The 19,736-nt window shown below is 33.8% G+C and overlaps 2 protein-coding genes across 2 annotated transcripts in view; both read left to right on the forward strand.

Annotated features, from left to right (window-relative positions):
- The first annotated feature begins 5,681 nt into the window (after positions 1 to 5,681).
- Positions 5,682 to 7,911, forward strand: LOC108684673. The gene is made up of 2 exons (XM_018189122.1): positions 5,682 to 5,762; positions 7,460 to 7,911. Exons 1-2 carry the CDS (start codon positions 5,682 to 5,684, stop codon positions 7,892 to 7,894), a joined length of 516 nt encoding a protein of 171 aa, XP_018044611.1. The 3' UTR covers positions 7,895 to 7,911.
- The window catches only part of LOC108686247 (guanine nucleotide-binding protein G(o) subunit alpha), a 24,957-nt gene continuing 13,131 nt past the window's right edge, over positions 7,911 to 19,736 (forward strand). The window contains exons 1-2 of the mRNA XM_018191451.1: positions 7,911 to 8,044; positions 16,287 to 16,329. Coding sequence (XP_018046940.1) covers positions 7,927 to 8,044; positions 16,287 to 16,329 — 161 coding nt within the window. The 5' untranslated portion in view covers positions 7,911 to 7,926. The remainder of the gene's footprint in view (positions 8,045 to 16,286; positions 16,330 to 19,736) is intronic.

The following is a 19,736-nucleotide window of genomic DNA, read 5'->3' on the forward strand; positions in this document are numbered from 1 at the left end:
GCGGCGGCGGCGGAATCGGGCGGGGCGAGAGGTCGCTCCGATCAGCGCTCGACTCCGTCGCCAGTACGCGTCCAGCTCGCCGTCGCTGTTAAGAGAGTGCGACTTTCGCGGAGCATAGCTGCCGGGTTTATCCCCCTCCGCGATTTGGAATAACGCGCGAGCGAGAGCGAGCTCAGCGAGCCCTCGGTCGTTACACGGACTCGGGGAGAGCGCACGAAGGGTTGCGGAGCCAACCCCGGTTCTCCTTCGCGCGTTCCCTTTTCACACGAAGGTGGACAGAGAGACAGAGTCGCTGATTACACGAGTTTTCCGCGGTCGCATAATCGGCGGAGACCGATATAAACCGGCAGTCACTGTCGCTGTCATTGACGTCGCCGTCGTCGTCGTCGTTGCCACTGACGGTTGAAAGGATCTCTGGTCGGCACATTTTGCCGAGATACCATCCGATATCCCCTCGCGATCGGTCGCCGTCATCGTTATCGACGCCGACGTCATTCGGTCGCGAGAACCCGGCGCACCGTGCCGTGGAATCGACGCGCTCGGTCAGAATCGGCGCCTTTTGAGAACGAAACGGGAGACGAACGGACAGACGTAGAACCGTCACAGGGAGAGCGGCCGGAGAGCGAGAGACACGATAACGAATCGTATCTGTCGCACGCGCATACACACGCACGCACGCTCGCTCTCGAGTCTCGCGCCGTGAGTGCTCGCTGTCAGCATCGTCGTCGTCGTCGTCGTTGTCGTCGTCGTCGTCGTTGTCACTGCTGAGGCGAGAAATTCCTCTCTCTCTCTCTCGCGTGCGCGAGTCGAGCCTCGCCTAAACTGCTCCTCCTCCCGGATCTCGGTCGGGTTGAGCAGGACCACCGACTGTGCTCCTGCCGGAAACGACCGTTCTCCCGGAATATCGATCAAATAGCTCGAACCGAGTGAAAAACTATTCCGGGAAGAACAGGAGGGAGGGAGAGAGAGAGAGAGAGAGAGAGAGAGAGAGAGAGAGAGAGAGAAATCGAGAGTGTCAGTGGTCTGGAGAGAAGAAGAGAGAGAGAGAGAATCCCGACGTCACTCCAGGATACGCGAAAGGAGGTGCGTATATATACGCGTTCGATTCGTATCGACGGATCAGCGGGGAGAGCACCCGTTTTGTGCGTGCGCTCGCGATGACACCGTCGAGAGCTACCCCTGGCGAGCTGCTTCGAGAGAGGGAGAGAAAAAGGGAACGAGAGGTTGAAAGAGAAAGAGGGAGAGGGCGGGGGTTGGTTCCCTTCTTCGCGCGACTCTGCTGCACTAACGCTCGATTCACATCCCCGTTAACTACTACGATTCTGTTCCGGAAATATAGGGGTTGGAAATTGAAAAAAAAAATATATATATCTATAAGGTTCCTGCCGAAAATGTAAAATGTACTTGTTTTACGATAAGAGTTCGATAAGGAAGGATAATAGTTGGAGAGTTAATCGAGTCATATATAATCTTTTTATACGTTTAATTTTTTTTCTCGTGTTTTTGTCGCAAAGATTAAATGCTCAGGGCAGTAGATGTGTACAATGGCGATTCTAATTATACGATTGCACGATGTACATTTGTATTTACAAGTCTGCATCGATGCATTTCGAAAAACTTATTCTAATGCCCGTTTCTATCTCAATGCAATTTTATAATCCCGGTTTATGTTAATTCTTCACCTTTTTTCAGTTTTAAGAATTAGAAAAAAGTGACGAGTGAATCGAATCGAAATTAAAGTTAATCTATATTGTAGAAACGGATATAAGATAGTTTAATGTATAATAATAGCTTAATAAAGACTTAAAGAAATTATTTAGTTTGATTTGTTTAGTATTATTTGATGTTCGTATCTTAAAGGGGACAGTCCTAGAAATCGATCCGTCATTTGCTCAGATGACTCGATTAGATCTCCAGATCACTTAAGGGAGTAATTATGACTTTTCAAGGATAATTTTTGTGCTTTTTAAAGATTCAAATATATTGCTGTCTTAATTATTATATTATTTATCTCTTATTTACGATTGACTATCGTATTTTCTTCCACGAAAAATAGCGATAAGAACAGAGTAAAAAAAAAACGACTAATGCTCATAGAAAAAAACGATTAGTGCTCGTTTCTAACCAAGATTAATCTCAATTAAATTTATTCTTTATTCTTTTCTTTCATTCTTGGAACTAGAAAGAGATAAAAATTAAGTTAAATCAAGATTAAAGTTAATCTAAGTTAAAAACGGGCATTTTTAAAAATTAGAAAAAAGTAAGAGTTAGTTGAACCAAGATTAAAATTAAACTACATTGTTAGAAATAGGCATAAATAATTTTTGTTTTATGCAATCTCAATTAGGTCTTCTCGCGCTACGCAAAATGTACTAACGAGCATCGTTCATGACACGCGATAAAATTGCAATATGCTTGATACACGTGGGTCAATGTTTTCGTTAAAGTCACGGAGGAGGGATATTTCTAGTCTCCGGAATATAAAAAGGAAATGTAATTTCTCGATAAAGTCTCGACAGCAATAATTCTTGTACATTTGTATTTTAATCTTTTTTTGACGTACCTGACGCGAGATCAAGTATTCGTTTGTATCTTTTATTAGTTTTAAATTTCAGATACAATCTGGAATATCCATCGCGTGACCATAATCAATAAAAGGTTTTCACGCCGTATCGTTACTGCATTTAAATCGTTCGGATATCGAAAATAACCGTGGCAACATTATCAGAAAAATTTCATTTACTTTATAAAAGTCATTAGAGACATTTTCAAAATTTATAATAATAATAAATATAATATCCTGCTTTTATTTTCTGATAATTGATACAATCGGAGATCCAATATTAGCTATTATTTGAAAAACAGTGTAATTAAGCACGGTTTTATAATGTAAATAATAAATTATAAATTGGATATCTTTCTATAATATATAGATTAATTATTAAAAGATTCAATTTTATGATATCTTCAATTTAGACACACATTACGGCATTAGAGTTGTTAAATATTCTCTGAAATTATATGAAAAAGAAATGTGAAATATGTTCAGATATTCAAGTATGCATTAAATGACTTATGCAGTTGCTTGAGAGAGAGGATTCGGATTCTTTCTCTCCTGCCGCATAAAATTACTGCGCGCTACTTCTCTCACGCCGCGAAAAAAGTCATGTGAGCGATAAAGAATCAAAATATTCTGTATGAAAATGAAATTTACTACGTAATTAATTCTCCTGAATTAAGCAATCTTTTAGATTAAATAATGATCAGCATATCTTGTGCAAAAGAAAATACATTCATACTCTCTAAATCTGAATCAGTGGATAATCACTGATATTAAGTATGCCACTTGTAATCAGTGAATTAAATGTGAGATCCCTAACTTAGCTAATCTTTATTATGTGATGTAACTAACCTTGTTTTAGTGCTTAAATTCAATGAATGGTATTGGAAAATTGAAATTAACGTGCAAATATCAATATTTTAATTATATATAATGCTCAAATATTCTTCCTTTTTTAATTGAACTTCACTGATTATCCAAATATGCCACTGGATAATTAGTGACAAATGACACCTATTTGGATAAAATAAACTCATTTCGAGTATTATAAGATATTCCTTTCCGTGTTGCACATTAATTAATTATTTTTGAGGAGAAGAGAGGTACACACAGAAAAATATCATTATCATTTTACTGTTAAGAAAGTGATCATCAATTTATTTTTTTCCTTTAAGAAACGGTTACTTCAATAAAGAATATTTTTTTATAATAATCTTAAAATATACTTATTATAAATTTCAGAACTCATTATTATGTACTCAAAACAAGAATTTATTTTTCTTTTAAAGAGTATTATAAAATTAATCGAAGAAGTAACTTTATATATAATAGCAAATCAAATTTGTTTTAATAATCTAACTGAGATGTATTAAATTTACTAGAATTCAAAATATATTTAGAATAAATTTGATGCTTATGATGAACTTATAATAGAATTTGCGGATATACAAATTTTTTAAATACTTCAAACAAGTAATTATTACTTGCGTACAATAAATGTCTTTCTATATATAAGTGCGAATGAAGGAGAGGACCGAGAGATAAACTCATCGATGAGAAGCTCGATAAATTCGAAGGGACTACAATTCGCCGACTTTCGTCCGACTTTTTTTTTGCGCATTACGTCTCCTTAACATATTTTAGCCTGACTATGCGATGGTATTTTATGAAGCGCGACGCGTATCGCTTCCATTATATCAGGTCGTTGCATTTTATTGATCGTATACGCCGGTGTGTTTCCACGTAATGCCGTGCTTACGAAGATGTGTACGTGCAATCCGACAAACGAATAAACCATGGACATTCCCAGTTCGCGACTGGATTTCCCACTAATTAAAAATTCAGCTGTTGCAAACGGAACGATTTCGATATACGAAGAGCTTCGATATACATACTAAGCGCCCTGGAGCCGGCAAAAAATAAATTTTTATTAGAATTGTTATTAGAATTGTTTGTAGAGATATGATACTTTTAAAATAAGTATATATTTCCAAACGAAAAGTAGATATCGATCTTATAATTAGTGAATTTATACATCTAGATTGCGACGGCGATGAAATAATTTCTTAGGCTTATTTCTTCCAAAGAAGATTAATTTCAATCTCGAATTAATTTACTCTTCATATTTTTTTTCTAACTCTTAGAACTACATAGAAAAAGTTGAAAAATAAGTTAAAGAGATTAAAGTTTCTATACTGATAGAACATTAGATTGCATTGTTTTTCAAACGTGCAATAGTGCTGCAGTTTTATAGCAATTTGAACTTTTGTTATACTTTGCACGATTATTGTCATCGATATTTTAATGTCTCCGACGTTATCGAAATATTTGCGCGTGCACACAAAAAGAAATTTATAATTTCAATTTATTATTATTAGTATTTATTGACGTGTATATTTTATTTTTAAGATTAAGATTTTCAAAGATAATTTTGATGTCCGAAAATTTAATTTAAATCATCTTTATTATTAAAAATTAAAGTAAGAGAGAAATTTTTATTAAACTGCCAAGCGATCGCTGGAATCTAATTATAGTTAAATCGAGAATCTAATTTAACATTGCTATCTTTTCACTTCGGTTAAGTTAGATTTGTTTTTAGTAACTAGGAGAGAAAACTTAGATTGAGTTTTCTTAAATAACTTGTTAAGGCCCACAATTTGATTTCTATTTCATTATAATTCGTCATTTCCACACAACAACATTCTTTTGTAAGTTGCGCTAAACTAGGCTGACTAAACATAAACTTAGTCTACTATCACGTCTAATCAAATTATTCCATTAATTATTTACAAGCTGAATAAAATTACATGAAATAGCATTTTTCTCTGGAATTCGTCAACTATGTTATATTTTTAGATCTTCTTTTATCATCTTGAGTTAACTGCAAGACGTTTTACTTAACAATATAAAAACGTTGACGATCCAAAATTTATTTATTGGATATATTTTTATTGATTCATTTTCTCTTTTATTATTGCGAAATTCAATCTTTCATTCACTATGGCTAATGACATTAGATCAGATTCATACTCAGAGACAAGGTCTTAAATTGAGCGATTACGATACGCCAGCCTAATAAAATTATTACCCGGCTCGCGCTGAGGAATAATAACGAGATACGATGAACAAACGACGTTATCAGCGGCGATTGGTTGAGAACCTTTTAGCATATCAAACACAGGCGATCTGCCAAGTCGCGATCGTAGGTATACTTGTCGCTACAAAAGCGAAAACGAGTGTTGTTCATCTCTTCTTCGTATCTCTAGGCATTATTCGTTCAGTGAAGTGAGGATTGGCTAAACAATAAATCTGTTCTTTTTGGCTGAACTTTTGCTCTCCAGGAGGAAAAAAGGGAAAGAAAGATAAACTGGTGCAAAAGTTCAGCCAAAAAAAAGGCTTAGTATCGATATCTATAATCTAATCCCAAGACTAAGTTTTATAACTGATTACTCGTTTAATAAGTTGCATGTAACAACATGCAATGTGGAATCAATTGTTATTTTTCCAATAATAAGTTAACCAGACTATATAAATAAATCAAATTACTAAGGAAAAAGCCAATACGATCGAAGTTCTCGATGCTTAATAATATTTTTATGTATGTATTCTCTAAAGGTGAATCAGCGACTTCAATGCTACATTTATAACTGATGTAATCATCAGTTATAAATGTAGAATACTTATTATTTTTCAGTAATAATATACTGATTCAGTAATAATATACTCATTTTTAGAGGTTATGATTCTCTGCAGATTAAACTGCATTTCAATCTGCAGAAATTATAATCTCTAAAAGTGAATCAATATGTTTTTATTAAAAAAAACAATAAATATATTTGCTGATAATTATATCAATTATAAGTGTATTATAGCACTGAAATCAGTAATAATATACTGATCCATTTTTCATTATTAAATTGATCGATAACCAATTTAATTTTGATATTATTATTTCAGCTTCAGTTTATGATTATTGCATTTCAAGTTTGAGAATAAGAGACATACAGTTCACATAATTAAAAAAAAAAAAAAATATATTTAAACATAACATAAAAATATTATTTACATGTATAAATTTTTACATATAAAAATTATTAAGATACCAAAATGTAACCTCGACCGTATTGTCTCTTTCCTTATTATTTGTTATTTTTCCGATCTGATTTGATTCGATAACCAGAAAATATGTTTGCAAAATTTAATTGGAAAATTTAATTTTTTTAATGTCAAAGCAAATTACTTAAAAGTTTATTATATATCGATTGGAATTTCTACAATATGCCATTACCTAAGTTAAGTTTTAAGTCGAAAGAAATTAAAGGATCACAGTAGAATATGATAAGAATAATCGATTATGATTGATTTCTCATAGCTTAAAGCTTAGATAAAGACGGAATTAGACAAGGTATTGTATTTTCGAAGATGCGCAGTAATAAATAATGCCTTTTATCCTTAAATCTAACTAACATATAACAATCTTAAGTCTGTTTGCATTGCTTACATTCTTTGCACTCAGCATATTTGTTTTCTCTCTCTTCAATGCCCAAATATGTATTTATCTCATTTTAAATGCAAAAATTTGTGAGGACTTCAAGCAACGCGAACAGACCTTCTAGAAAAATGAAAATCTGGCATTTAGGGGTGATTTTTGATTGATTGCACCGCTTTTAGAAAGTTCATATAAATTTACACCACAGCACACGTTACTTATACAAGTGATAGATTGTTACATTTGTTGAGCAATCGACAAGTTTTATAACATCTTAAGATTCTTAGGCAGGATTTATCTGATTATTTCCTTTCTGCTTGCAGGCGCTGCTGAATCGCGCGGTTAAATCGACGCAAGTGTGGCGGTCGTTAGAGTCGCGTACGGGTGGCTGCGGTCGCCCAGGTAGTTAGAGGACCACTCGGTGCCGGTTGCTGCCAGTAAGGTTGCCATCGGTGACTACGAAGACGAAGACGACGAAGACGAGGACGAGGAGGAGGACGGCGGTGGTGGTGGCGGAGGAGGAGGAGGAGGCGGCGGCGGAGGAGACGGTGAACCCGGTGAAGGAGGCAGTGCCAGTGACGATAGTGGTGTTAGTGGTATCGGTGGCGAAAGTGTTTACGGTGGTTGTGGTGGCGGTGCTGGTATCGGCTGCTGTGGTGACGACGGCGACAGTCGCTGCCGCGGAAAGTGCCAAGTGCGACGAGGAGAACGGAATTAAAGAGGTAGAGAGGTGGTGGTGGTGGAGGAGAAGTTCCGCCCGGAGGTCGTTTCACCCTCTTCGTGGCGACGGGGCCGTTATCTGGCCGCGCTGTTTAGCAGCTGCTGGTGAGAGAGGAAGAGCGTGAGGGTGGCATTTGTAAAGGCAACGTGTAGCAAGATGGGCTGTGCCATGTCCGCGGAAGAGCGAGCCGCTCTGGCTCGCAGCAAGCAGATCGAAAAAAATCTCAAGGAGGATGGTATCCAGGCGGCCAAGGACATTAAACTCCTGTTGCTTGGTATGTCTTATTCTTTATTAGGGATGTGCGATTTCCAGATTCACTAAAAATCGATTTTTTGTAAAAATAATGCTTCGAAATAATCCTCTTTGTTAAAAAAAAAAAGAAATTTATAAAGAGATTGATTTAAAACAGCCTTTTTTAGTTAGAAAAATCAATTTTTCGCAAAATAGATCAGTTTAAAATTACTAATGTCATTTGAAAGAAGGTCGATCTTTTGGATCGAAACATCCCTATTCTTTATTCATCTTGAAGTATATGTCTAGCAATCTGGCGAGAATAAACGCGATATGTATGCTCGTTAAAATTTTATAACAAGAAATCGTAGATGTAGACATATTCTTATGCGCTATTTTCGAGCTTGAGTAATTTGAAAAAAGACACAATTAACATCCAAAATTTTTACTCATTTTATTTAACATGAATTCAATGTAAAATCGGAATAAAATTAGAGGATATAAAATTTATATAAAAATAGATGCTTTGTTAATTTGAGTCTAAATTTCTACGTAATCTCTTGAAAATCTATCAGATTCCCATCTATATTTCTCAGAATAAAATAAAAAATATATGCTAATTGAATGATTATGAATTTTTTAATTTTTTTATCAAGTACTTCTTTTTTTGTATCTAATTTTATAGAGTTTTATTTAAATTAAAATTAACTATGAATATAACGTTATCATACATTATGCGGAAACAGGTCAAGCAGAAGAGATAAACAAGTAGTTATTTGATTTGGATCTGGTGATTTGTATACAACATGAATGTGGATACCAGTATTAGAACAATAACTATAAAAGGCAGAAGGGCTGTAAAACATTTCAGGGTTGTAACTTGCGCTGAGACACAAACTGTAATGAATGGAAGAAATATGATACCACGGAAAGAACAGTTACGTTGAAGTGTCTAAAAAATTAGCTGAATAGAGATGAAAATAAATTTTGTTGTATTATCAAAATAATTATGGCCACTCAAATTGATTGTTAGACTGTCAAAATTTTCTGCAATATTGTTCATCATGTTTGAGTTTTTTATGTAATTATTTTAATGCTCTAATAAAATTATTTTTGAATTTATTACTTAAATTTTTAGATATTTTGATAACATTGTTCTTTTCATGCAATTATAATATCGATTTCCGCATAATGCCTGTTGCAATTTATATTAAAATTTTACAATTAAATTCTATTTTAATTGACATGTTGTTCGCTTGAACATCGCAAGGAATTAACAAAAAAAACTAACAAAATATGATTAGATATGTAGTAGTCGAAAATAATTGCGTGAAGACTTAGCTCGTGATTGTGAGAGTTCTGAAATATGAGAAGACTTAGACTTGATCAAATCGCATAAATATTATCAGGAAATTATCCGTCGGAAATAATGCACGCAACTTGGCGATTTATTGCGATTATATCAACGACACAGTGCGAAATATTATAACTACACCGCCGTTTCCTTCTCACGTTAGATACTATATTTCATGAGCTATGGATCTATGATTGGTGAGGAGCTGCGCCATTGTATGCTTTCTCTCTCTCTCTCTCTCTCTCTCTCTCTCTCTCTCTCTCTCTCTCTCTCCTTCTTTTTTCCGGAGTCTTTATTGATCTATCTAACTTTCTAAATGCGTGCCAAATCACAAACCAATCATGTCAAAGTTCTTCGTCGCGTGCAAGAATCATCGCAATTCTGCGATTATACTATCTTTGATATAATACCGGAAATTGATTCGCGATTTTTTTCCAAAAAGAGCAAAATGTTTTATTTACGCGAAAAAAATGGTTTTGCTAAAATATCTAAAAATTTAGTATATACAGATCTGAAAATAATTTTGTTCAGACCATCAAAATAATTATATAGGATGTTCAAATTTCGAATACTAGAATGTTAAAACTTTTTTTAGTACTGCCATTAACATTTAAGCGTTTTATTAAATTTAATTATTTATTTTAATTTTTAGATATTTCAAAATTGTTGTTACAAATTTCTCATCCTGCAATTCTATAACATATTTCCTTGATTTCCCTGATTGTTTTATTTGTTTTTCATTTTCCTAACATTTCTCAGATTTCTCTGATTTCCAGTTTTGAGATAAACTTGCTTTTTTTTCCATGCAATTAAATCAGAGAAAACGTATCAATTTTTCAGATTCGTGCGATAATATTTCGAGACTCTTTTCTAAGTTTATCCCGGTTTAAAAGATCAAAGGCGATTCGTTTCGATGCCCGCGCATGTTCGAGCGCCTCTCGCGGATAAAGCGCTGGCTTTTTAAATCGACCGGCATGCAGGAAATTGAACACGACGTAAAACCGGAAGAATGGCGCAACAAGCGTGTTCCTCCTTATTGCGGAAGGGTAATGCCCGATTCATCCAACGTTAGTTCTTTCAGTCGCCAGAACGCTTCAAGGCACATAATTGCCGGCGTCGATATCAGATATCATCATCTGACGTCGGCGTTTCATCGGTGACGTCAACGCTTTGGGATGCGAGATGACGCGCGATAGCACATCTCATTTGCTTGTAATCACAAGTCCGGGTCGGGAAAGAAATCTTTTCGATTTAAAAACCGAAATGACAGGGACAGATAAATGATATGCAATGTGGATCTCGCGCGCCAAAAATATTTCCACCGAAATAGACGGCGTCCAGATTACTGGAGACAGAGCTGGAAAAATAAATCAGGTAGCATTTTTTTTTCTTCTTCTCTCTCTTTTTTTTCGTCCGGTCTCCGCATTTGGAATATCTGTCGGGAACCTGCTCCGACAGAAGCTGTCAGGAGACCTGATATTTGCCAGGACACATACTTTTGCCACGTGTCAACATCCCTCGGGCTGAAGAACATGAGAGCCATGAAAATTTCAGTCTACAGGGAAAGTCTATCGCCAGACTTTTTTTTTAAAGCTAGAGGCATACGGGCGACACGAAGATAATTTGGGAACGTGCGGTTTTTCAGTGGCATTTTATATTCGTTCACTTGAGTCACATCTCTCACATCAGGAACATATTTATTCTGGTATATTCCATCAGAAACAGAACGCCTAATGAATTTTTTTTAGATGAAGAGAAATGTTTCAGACTGTTTATAATTTAAAAGAAAATCTACGCTATTACTATTCCGTTGACGTAGATGTATGGGAGTTATTGTATTTATAATGAGTTTTGTTCCTTCAGAATATCATATAAAGTTATCACAAATTCCTCATCTCAAAATTCTAATCTTTTCTTTGATTTCCAAAATGATTTTCCCTGACTTTGAATGTTAAAAAATTTTTTGTTACAAATATTTTTGTCCTAATTTGGAAAAATAAATATAAATATTAAATATTTTGTTGAGAGATCAACTTAATATCAATATAAATTATTATTAATGTTGCTGACACTGCTTGCATTTTTTATTGTTAAATTGGTAGTCCAAAATTGCACGGTGTGCCATGTATATATATTAAATTTTTTTAAAGCCAAGAATTTTAATTTTCAGAAAATTCCTTGACTTTTCTCTGATTTCCAGTTTTTTTTGGCAACCGTGATTATAAATAAGTACGGACACTATAGTACAAGCGTTTTAAAGATTAGAATATCAATAGAATAAATTGTTTGTTCCGTTGACATCCTAAGATGGAAATTAAGATATAATCCTAAATTATTAATGATGAATTCTCACGATCATGAGAATGCTTCCTGCAGGGAAAACATACATACAATGATTACTTAAGCACAATACAGACAAATATATAGGCATAATTACAAGACCTAAGATTCATTCATGATCTCACTCCGTTACCGATGTGGCCTTAAGCCATCCACGAGAGATTTTAAATCGTGAAACTTAAGCTTAAGCCGCAAGAAATTGACTAATTATAATCAAATGAGGAGAATAATCGATTATGATTGATCAATTTTTTATGGCTTAAGGCTTAAAGCTTAAGTTTTATACCTTAAAATCCCATTGAAGACACCGCTTTACGTCGTGTCGAAAAATTTCATATTTTATTGTATTGTCTTTGTTTGATATATTAATAAAACGAACGCCATGTTAGCATTTATCATCTGTTGTACATATTACCGTGCTAGTAATACCTCTGTGATTCGAAGTCTTAATGAAAAATCCTTCGTCGGCCTTGCGCTATAATTAGAGGCAAAATCAGTGCGGAGGTGGCATAAAATGCACCGGCGTATTGTCTTCGTTTATCTGTTGTGTACTAATTGCTTCGCACATTTTCAATTTATCTTCTCGCCTTTTCTCGCTTTCCGTTTCGCATAGGAACATATCAGATGAAATTGTCAATATTGATTTTATTTTTTTGGGCATACTTCATGTTGCATCCTTTTAATCTTTAGGACACAAGATGATTTTCCATTCATTCATGTCTCGAGTTAATTTTTTATTAATGTTCAAAAAAATATTAAGTGATTCTTTGATATCTTCAGAAAGTATTTATAAGATTGCGTGTTAAAAAAATTAGAGATGCTCTTATCATCAAATTATTATAACATTTATATATAATTTTCTTTATTAAAAATAAAATTCCAGTTGGAAATGAATTTTCTGGTTAAATCTACTGAATTCTAATTGAGATCAGAATCTAATTGGATATATATTCAGAATTTTCTAATTCGTCCACTTTCGACCAGACATTTTTCTTAGTGTAAAATTGTTTTGCTTTCAATTGATAAATAAAATTTTCTTGTTTAATTACGTAAATTTAATTCGCTGAAGATTCCTCATTTTTAACGATGATGGACTTTCGAGGACATACTGTGCATCCTAAAAATCATATTCTATCGTTAGCTTGAAATGCAACTTGTGAGCACCATGGAAGATATGTTTTTTAGCGAAATATGGGTTCTGTTTGTTGGTGTAACCAGTGACGTCATTCGCCGACGAACGTGCGTGTATGTACATGCGCAAATTGGCTGCGAGTATTTTCATCCGATTAATGGTGCCGCGACTGCGAAATACAAATGCACATTGCGTATTTCAAGGTGACGCAGGGCGGCTCTATGGCATAAAATGTTAGCGACTGAGATTTCTTTGTCGCTGAGTATAGCATGTCGGTAGAGAGAATGTTAAAAATATGTGAAAAAAGAGAAAATAGCCTTTTTACTGCAGTTTTGTGATGACGACAAAGTCTTTTTTAAAATTTCTCATTTTTGTTATTATTTCTTCAAACTATTTTTCGAATTTTTTGTGTTCAGATTGAACTTAGAAGCAAGGAAATTTTGTCTAAACAATTTTTCTTATTTCGATGTTCTTAAATTAATTCTAAGATTTCAATTAATTATGAAAATTTATAGAAAGATTGAAAAAAATATTATCAAAAAGATATCATTATATCCTTCCAGATTTTCTAAGTATTTTACATACAAAATATTGCATCGAATATATTCAGCGATTTATGAGAGAATTCTAGTTCACATAGACGGTTTGCTTCGGAAATCATGAAAGATTTTGTAAACATTAAGCATACTATAAAAACAGCATTGATTGTATATCGAGTGTATATACTGGTAAAATGGCAAAGGGTACGGAAAGTTTGGGTTTGAAACCGACCAAAATGTTAGGAGAGCAACGTAATAAAATACAATTTATTGAAGTTTATAATTTATAAATCCACGGTGAAGTGTTTTTCTGTATGCTGTGTTGCATTCAATATTTAATTATAATTAATATTTCATTTTTCGATTCAGAGTCATAATGCAACTGCATGTAGAATTACGTAGGATTTGCTGTAATTTAATTTCGATATAATCGAAAAGAATAAAGTTTCTGAAAAGAATAATATAATTTTTTATTTCTAAATATTTTGAAATTAAATATTATTATTAAAAGAGATATCTTTGCAAACTATTGAAAAATGTATTTTTAATACGATTTTGCAACTTCAATGAAATATATTGTATATTATGTTATTTTTAGTAATAATTAATCGCTAATGAATAAAAATAATATCCAATCGATCTTCGACGTATAGAAATTTATTGAACTTTTCTTTCTGATATTTTGCACATAAAATTTGTATTAAATATGAATAAAATATTTCTGCCTTTTTATAAATTTAGCTATAGCTTTTTTATAATATTAATTCATGTATTCACACGCGAATTTATAAAATTTTCTTCATTTTATAATATTACTTATGTTTAATTTACAAAAGCTGCTATTAATTTTCTCTTGTATTAACATTTCATGAATATTCTTATGCATGGTTGATTCCATACTAAACTGATGATATAGCGTCAATGAAGTGCAAACAATTTCTTGTCTCTTGCAGCACTCAGTGGGCACTCAAATTTATCTAAATTATCTCCGTCCTACATTTATCATGCTTACGATGGATAAAGGCGCCCTCACAACGCGTCATATTTCCGCGGATAGAGCAGGTGAATGAGAATGCAGCTGCAGGAAATAATGCGTATCGACGTGCATTTCTGGACCGGATTCGAAAGATAAACCGATCATTTACAATTCTGGGTTTCGGTAAAGTTTCAACGTGTAGTAAATGTGGCTGACAGGTGCCAAATTTTACCGCGGCGTCATAGTAAACGCGATCTGGCTCTAAATCATACCACATTGGTATAACAAACAGTCGTATGAATAATAAGCGTTCTTGAAAGTATATGATGTACAGGAGATGAATCAAACTGCACGGAAAAAAGATGGTTCTTCTGAAGCGAAGTAAAATAGGATAAAACAAAATCCAAACCCTCTTTTTTTATTTCAGTTTTAGATAAATCTTGGATAAACAGTACTTAGATAGATAGATAGAGATAGAAGGGGGAAGGAGGAGAGGACAGAGAGAGAGAGAGAGAGAGAGAGAGAGAGAGAGAGAGAGAGAGAGAGAGAGAACTCTCTGATAATTCCTATATTAAATTCTATGTTAACTTTCTTCGTTCCATACACAATAAAGAACGGTTTTGTTGAGGTATTTAAAAATTTAGTTAGATCTGAAAATAATTTTGTTGACCATCAAAATAATTATGTTAGAAACTTTGTTAGAATTTTCTATTTATTTGTCATGTTTCGTACGTAACTATTTTGATAGTCCATTAAAATTATTTTCAGATCTGCATCTAGCTAAATTTTTAGATACTTCAACAAAATCGTTTTTTCCGTACAATTTTGCAAAGTTACAATATAACATAGAATTTAATACAGGCATTACCAGGAGATCTCTAAGTATAATTTATCTAAAATAGAGTGCTTGGATTTTTTTTATCCTATTTTATCGAGGCGTAGCGCCTACTATTTTACTGGATACTAAAAACGATTACTTTATCGGGGTAAAATAGAACTCAGAAGTTAGAGGAGTCGCAATGGTGAACATGATTTTTGGCGAGTTTTAGACAAATTGCAACTCGTTTGGCTCTCGTCAATGTTTTACCTCGGCTAGAATGTGACGAGGATTATTGTCGATATCTTGAGATGAACTCCTTTCTTCTCGGTCACTGTTTATAGGACGCATTTACTCGAGATTTCACATGTATTCAGCTGATGCTAAACAGCTCTAACTGTTGAGTAGTATTATAGATGACTACTTACGCTAGGAGTGCTTTTAAAAGTGGGAGAGCGGAGGCTTGCGGTAAGCAGGAAAAGCGAGTTCCGTCGACGTATCCGGTATATAGAACGGCATATTTTGCGATAACTCGTGACTTTACCCTAATGCGTTCGTCGATCCGATTTTAGTGAGGCTTGTGAGATCATTTCTCTTATAAAATTATTGATAGAAAATTACAATTTAATGTCATCGATAGAACGTCTTTACTTTTTTTTTTATACAACTCAATGAATATCGTTAACAGTTAAAGTTAATAGTTAATAGTCATATTCCGATATAGGCAATATTGAAAATCCATAGTATATGTAACGTGAACCATAGATTTTCAGTACTGGCACCACATATAGAAATACGGTCAATATACGAGATTTATCACTGAAAATTTTAATACACATTCTTGATGGACTTTTAATTGAAGTTTTCTTTGATGATAATTTAATAAACAGGGATTATTCGCACACACAACTTTTCAATGTTTGATACGAAATGTCACTAATTAAAGATAGTTCTGGAGTCTCAAAGTAAATTCTCGAGTAAATTACGCTTAGAATTAAACGGAAAGTAAGAGGCTTATCTTTCCTTTGTTCAACGCGCAAAGTTCATGTTGCAACGTAATTCGGCGATATGCAATCGTGAGAGACTTGATCGCTCTCAATTATTAATGCCCCTCTTTTGTTTTTCAGGAGCGGGCGAGTCTGGCAAGAGTACGATCGTGAAACAAATGAAGTAAGTATAATCATCTTAGTGCTTCGCGCTACATGCGCTAATTATCATTTGGAGAAGGGGGGGATTCTATTATTGAAACATGATTACATCCATATGTATTGTTTATTCTTAACACATCGACCATTCCTGATTACACCAATTAAATTAAAACGAGTTGACTAAGGAAAAAAATATATGGGTGATTCAGCACAACTATAGTTTGCTGCGCGAGTTTAATATCTACAACTAAGAAGATTTAATAGTTTAACAAAGAAATTATGTCTGCAAGTAACAAGTATTAATAAGTTAATTCAATTAATTCTTGGCTACAATGAAAATTGATAATGTAACAAGTTTTCTTCATTACAGTACCGAAAGTATGCGCCATCTTAGCTAGCACGTTTTGTTAAAAATTTTGATCTGTATATTGAATTGATTTTCGTAAAAAGTTATCTTCGCTGTATTAACAAGCTAATGTGACTATTTGTAATCGCTAATTTTATTCAGCTGTATAATTTTGTTAATTTAATAGAAAAATGACTGTATACTGGCTGAATCAGTGAAGTTTTTATAAATTGTTTTAATAAATCTTTTTTTTCCGTGCAACAGCTTCCAATTTACATTTGTCAATCTTGAAAAACTTTGGATTGAATAAAATCATTTAAACGATTGCGAGATACAAAGTTAGAAAGTACGAAAAAATACGATGAATGTGAATTGTATGGAAACTTACTCAGAATTATAGCACGCAGTTATGAGAATGATTCATCCGGCTCATGCATGTATGTGCGTAATTAGATGAATTTTGGACTCGTTACCCGAGAATTTAATAGCTCTTCCACTGGAAAATGAGATGGTACGAAGAATGCGTCAAGAACGGGTTACAGATACAATGGTACAATACGATGTCTGCAACGCTCGCCTTTGATGTTTCACGACGTCAAATGCTAATTTGCGAACACTCATCAGTCAGCTGCAGACTGATTACGAGAAGTATTTTCCCACGTTCCTTTCCTGATTCCCGAATAGATCGCTAGATTTTTGTATTTTAAAGTTCAGCTTTAATTAATCTTAATTCTTAAATTCTATTCTGCGAACCTCTCTCTCTGTTTTTTATTATCTAATTTATATAATATCTTTTACATACATATGTAATCAGAAAGTCTTTTTACGTTTTTTTTTTAATTTTACGTAAATTATATTTGTTTTTTAATTTATCATATAAATCAAATATATCTTTACTTTATTTTTACTTTACGAACTCCACTATAATCTGAATGTTAAGATGTTGAACTTGTATTGTATATGTTCATTTAAATGAATTAATTTCAGAAATTATACTTGCATGCTGATATGGTTGTTGGATTTTCAATCAATCTGAAATATTAATAATTCCTCCAAATTTCTCAAATTTAATCTTAAAAAACTTATTGTAATAACCTTATTGCGAAAAATATATCTTTATTTCTAAAAAATATAAACGTATATACATAATAAAAATATATCCTTATTTTATTTCTATTTGTTACTATTGTTAATAGTAATTTAATGCTTGTTTTTAGTTTTATTATTTTTAACAATCGAATTTCTACTAATTGATTATTTCGCAAAAGGTTTCTAGTCTGTCCAAAACGTACTTAAATTTGAATGATATAGCTTAATAACTGGTCGGAAATGAGTCAGATCTCTAATTAAGTACGTTTCAGTTTGCTTACTAAAAGTTAAATGACTTGAATCATAACGCATGCTTATTCACTTGGCATTAAATTATTTGGGATGTTTCATTATAATAAAAGTATTTTTTGCTCGTAATTCTGCTACTTGGTTAAATCTTGGCGATGATCTAAATCTTCTTAATCCAATCAAAATTATTATTAGTGATGTCATTAAAAAATATTTATATAAAAAACTGTGTTAAAAAAGAAAGAATATCGCGCAAAATTACTGACAGACAAATTCACGTGAAAAGAAAGATTGCGCATTTATTTATTATACCTATTAATATTCTATGTAAATGTCAAAAGGACATAGTTTTTTCATTAAATAAATCTCATGTTGTGTTTATATCCGAAAAACTTCTTTGTATTTTGCGCAGAGAGAGAGAGAGAGAGAGAGAGAGAGAGAGAGAGAGAGAGAGAGAGAGGCGCAATTTCCTGAATTATCATCGCTGCGCTTCGAAAGTAAACAGAACGTCGAATAATAGCGTATGTCCATCTCTCGCGTGTACAAATAATAGATTAATCTTTTCGCGTCCGTACATCGGCATTATTTCGAGGCAAACTGTTGCCTCGCCTCAACGAGATCGATACTCGCAGTGTTACGATACGCTCGCGCGTATCCGAGGGCAGCAGCTGTTCCGTGATACGCGCGCCGTCCGAGATGTTGGCACCGTATTCTCCCTCGCCCCCCCTTCTCTCCCTCCTTCTTGCGTGTAGATTAGCATATTCCCTCTGTGGGGTGTCTCTCTCTTCCTGTGACCTGCGCCATGAATGGGCCCTGTTCAAAGGGTCCCATGAACAAAGTTACCGCTGTGCGTGCTCTCTCAATGGAAGGGAAGCTGTCAATCGTGAATAGGGATGCTCCTTGTATCTAGATAATATTGAGGAGCTTTTCTTTTTGATTCTCAGTATTTTTATTTTCGAAGTTAATTAGATTTCTTTTTTTAAAGCCGAAATAGATAGAACGTATTGGATAAAAATGTCAGAGATTTTCCATGGACCACGATTTCGAAATATTGGTACTTCTTTATAAAGAAATCCTGATGTAACATTATCAATGTTATATTAGAAAAAAAAAGAGATTAAAAAAGATATAGTTACTTCATCACATTGTGTATGATTGTACGCTGAAAATGTGGAAAGTTATAAATTCATAATATTCTTAAAAGAAGCTTCTTTTCATACAACCGCATCTTCTGTACACCAGTTGCATAATTTATGAATGCGCATGATGCAAGGAACAGTCGATACTCGAGACTAAAGTACGAGCGAAGCGTGATTTTACGCATACTTTTATGCGGCCGGTTTTTTCTTCTCGCATGCAAGCAGTCATAAATCTAGCGGTGCGTATTACATATAGCGTTCTCTGTGTCGTCTCATTAATATCGTTACTCTCGAAACAGCGGACGCTGCTATACTATTTCCGTATCATTTATTAACATAATGGACAATGCAATATTCTTTGTTGAGATTAATGCATCATTAAAATATTGTAACGTTTACGCGACAGCCACTTTGATGGGAGTTACATTAGAAAATATTGCTGCACAAATTATAATATCCGTTAATTAAAGCTTCAGATTGTCCGCTCCTAATTTTTTACATCTAGAAAAGAAAATCGAGGACGTCGTGTTTGAATATACATGTTTGAAGAAATTATTAAAATTCTTGGAATGTTTGTATATGATGACATATATATATATATATATA

This window comes from Atta colombica, unplaced genomic scaffold, assembly GCF_001594045.1.
Source record: "Atta colombica isolate Treedump-2 unplaced genomic scaffold, Acol1.0 scaffold100, whole genome shotgun sequence".
Lineage (NCBI taxonomy): Eukaryota > Metazoa > Arthropoda > Insecta > Hymenoptera > Formicidae > Atta > Atta colombica.

Bases quoted from the DNA above. Each gene is read 5' to 3' on its own strand.
- LOC108684673 (XM_018189122.1), top strand. From the start codon at position 5,682: ATGAACAAACGACGTTATCAGCGGCGATTGGTTGAGAACCTTTTAGCA. The intron at 5,763-7,459 runs GTAGGTATACTT...CCAGGTAGTTAG, and splicing joins CGATCTGCCAAGTCGCGATC to AGGACCACTCGGTGCCGGTT.